We start from the raw sequence: 2,986 nt of genomic DNA on the forward strand, positions 1-2,986 counted from the left end.
AATAAAATCTGTCTAAAAAAATCTTTTGGATAGACAATACATTGACATGATTCAAAATTCAAAAGGTACCAAAAGAAATAGAGTGAAAATTTCCCTTCTAACAAACCACCTAGTTCTCCCCAGAAGTATCACACTGTATCCACTGCTTATGTATTCCTCCAGAGATTTTTTTTTATATGCAAGCAAATACATTTCCACAAATGTTAGTATATTTTATGCAGCGTTCTGTACCTTGCTTTTTTTCTTAATGTATCTTGAAGCTCCATATTAGCATCTCAACAGATACCTCACTCATTTTGATGACTGCATCATGTTCCATTGAGTGCATGTACCATAATTTATTTGACCTCTTCCCTAGTGATAGACATTTTGGTTGTTTCCAAACTTTCGCTGTTACAAATAATGCTGCATATGCCAATTTGTGCAACATGTGAGTATATCTGTAGGATAAATTCCTCAAAGTGGAATTCCTGGGTGTATTTGTAGTTTTGACGGACATTGTCATTCACCCCTCCCAGAGGTCCTACCGATTTACAGTCCCAACCAGCAGTGTCTGAGAGACCCTTTCCCCCACATCTTTGCCAATTATTGGATTATCAAATTTTTGGAGCTTGTGAATCTGATAAATGAAGAATTTCTCAGTGTTGCTTTAATTATTTATTTCTTTTATTACGAGCAAGGTTGAACATTTTCCCCCATATTTAAGAACAATTTGTATTTCCTTCTCTGTGAACTGCCCACTCATAACCTCCAACAATTTTTCTTCTAGGCTGATGGTATTTTATTTTTGATTCGTAGAAGCCCTTTATATATGTCATTTGAATTACAATCATTTGTTCCAGTTTGTTGTTTGTCTTTTGACTTTGCTTATGGTGCAATTTGCCATACAGAAATATTTAATTTTTTGTCATTGATATCAATCATTTCTTTTATGGCTCTGGGTTCTGGATCAAATTAGATAGGCCATTCTACACTTATAAAAGAGTGCTTATAGGAGCAGCTCGCGGCTCCAGCTCTACCTTGGGCCGGCTGCAGTCTGAGTCTGAGGACGGCCGAAGTGGTTTGCTCGTTTAAGATGAGGTTTCTGCTACTTCTCCTGGTGGCGGCGTCGGCGGTGGTCCGGAGCGATGCCTTGGCCAACCTGGGTGGCGTGCCTGGCAAGAGATTAAAGATGCAGTACGCCACGGGGCCGCTGCTCAAGTTCCAGATTTGTGTTTCCTGAGGTTATAGGCGGGTGTTTGAGGAGTACATGCGGGTTATTAGCCAGCGGTACCCAGACATCCGCATTGAAGGAGAGAATTACCTCCCTCAACCAATATATAGACACATAGCATCTTTCCTGTCAGTCTTCAAGCTAGTGTTAATAGGCTTAATAATTGTTGGCAAGGATCCTTTTGCTTTCTTTGGCATGCAAGCGCCTAGCATCTGGCAGTGGGGCCAAGAAAACAAGGTTGCGTTGAATTGTGGAGTTGCTGGTTATTGCATCACTAGTCTCTTGTCTATGCATGTATGATGGTCTTTTTCTTGAGCAACATGATTGATAACCAGTGTATGTCAACAGGTGCATTTGAGATAACTTTGAATGATGTACCTGTGTGGTCTAAGCTGGAATCTGATCACCTTCCATCCATGCAACAGCTTGTTCAAATTCTTGACAATGAAATGAAGCTCAATGTGCATATGGATTCAATCCCACACCATCGATCATAGCCCCACCTATCAGCACTGAAAACTCTTCTCTATGGTGTGGAATTTTTCACTTCAACTAAACTGAAAATAAAAGGCGACGGAGTGCAGGGTACCCCAGAAGAAGAGAAGGAAATTTGTATCCAGAAGATGCATGTGGGAAGATAATGTGAGAAGCATAACTGCTTCCACCTTTCTTTAGGCTGACTGAGGGGGGAAAAATAGCTTTGGAGTCTGCACCGAGGGACAAGCAGATCCACAACTTGAAAGGCTTGAGAAGGGAAAAGTGAAGATCACTGCTCTAGATGGATTGCTTCGTTTCCTTCTGGAGGGCCAAGGACCATTCACTAGAAGACCTCTCGGCAGTGAAAGCGTGGAGTTGCAACCACTGGACCGCCAGGGAATTCCCTGATATATGCCCAGGAGTGGGATTGCTGGATTATATGAACAAGATAGAAGAGAGTGCTCAGGCTTCAGTCAGAATTATATTTTAAGTAATCGTCATCATCATAACAGCAAACACTTAAAAAGAACTTATCATATGATTCCAGGGCAATACTGGAAATGGGGAAGACAGCCATCTATCAACACACAAGCCACTTGGAGTAAATGTCTGGAAAGTACTGTTGGCTGTGCAACACGAGGAGCTGACTAACGAAGACCTGATGGAATTGGAGGCCCAGAGAAAGGACGAAGAGAGACAAGAGGAAGAAGTAACTGAAGAACCGAAGAGACTGACGACGCAGGAGATGGCAAGGGGATTTTCTTTATTTGAGGAGGCGCTGTTAGCTTTTGAGGCATAGGATGGTACACGAAGGTTGCAGCAGCCGTTCAGAATGCAATCCAGTGCTACCATGTCATCTATGACAAGAAAAAAAGAGCTACTACCCAGACATCGCTGGATCCTTTTTGCAACAGGGTAGATAGAACTGAATCTGGCAAGGAACCAGAACCTGTGCCATCCACGTCTGGCATGAGTGAAATTGCCTTCCGTCTCCTATTGCTGACGATCCTTCATCTCTACCACCTCCCACCTCGTCTCCCTCCTCCAGTCAGTAACTCTTCTTACCTGTTCCCTCGATGCCAGCCCAAGTATCCCAGCTGTTGTACTGTACTACTGTACTTTTCAACGTACTGTACTGTAAGATTTAAAATGTTTATTTTTTGTTTGTTTTTTATATAGTATTTGTGTGAAAAGTATTATAAACCTATTACAGTACAGTACTACATAGCTGATTGTGTTAGTTGGGTACCTAGGCTAACTTCGTTGGACTTTGAACAAATTGGACTTACGAACACG

The 2,986-nt window shown here is 42.0% G+C and overlaps 1 protein-coding gene across 1 annotated transcript; it reads left to right on the forward strand.

Annotated features, from left to right (window-relative positions):
- Window positions 1-998: 998 nt before the first annotated feature.
- Window positions 999-1,733, forward strand: LOC308609428 (thioredoxin reductase-like selenoprotein T). Its single transcript, XM_081223100.1, has 2 exons — window positions 999-1,450; window positions 1,492-1,733. The coding sequence occupies exons 1-2, from the start codon at window positions 1,076-1,078 to the stop codon at window positions 1,708-1,710; spliced, it is 594 nt and encodes a 197-aa protein (XP_081079226.1). The 5' UTR covers window positions 999-1,075; the 3' UTR covers window positions 1,711-1,733.
- The last annotated feature ends 1,253 nt before the right edge of the window (window positions 1,734-2,986 follow it).

Source organism: Mesoplodon bidens, assembly GCF_964165515.1.
Source record: "Mesoplodon bidens genome assembly, chromosome: X".
Classification (NCBI taxonomy): Eukaryota; Metazoa; Chordata; class Mammalia; order Artiodactyla; family Ziphiidae; genus Mesoplodon; species Mesoplodon bidens.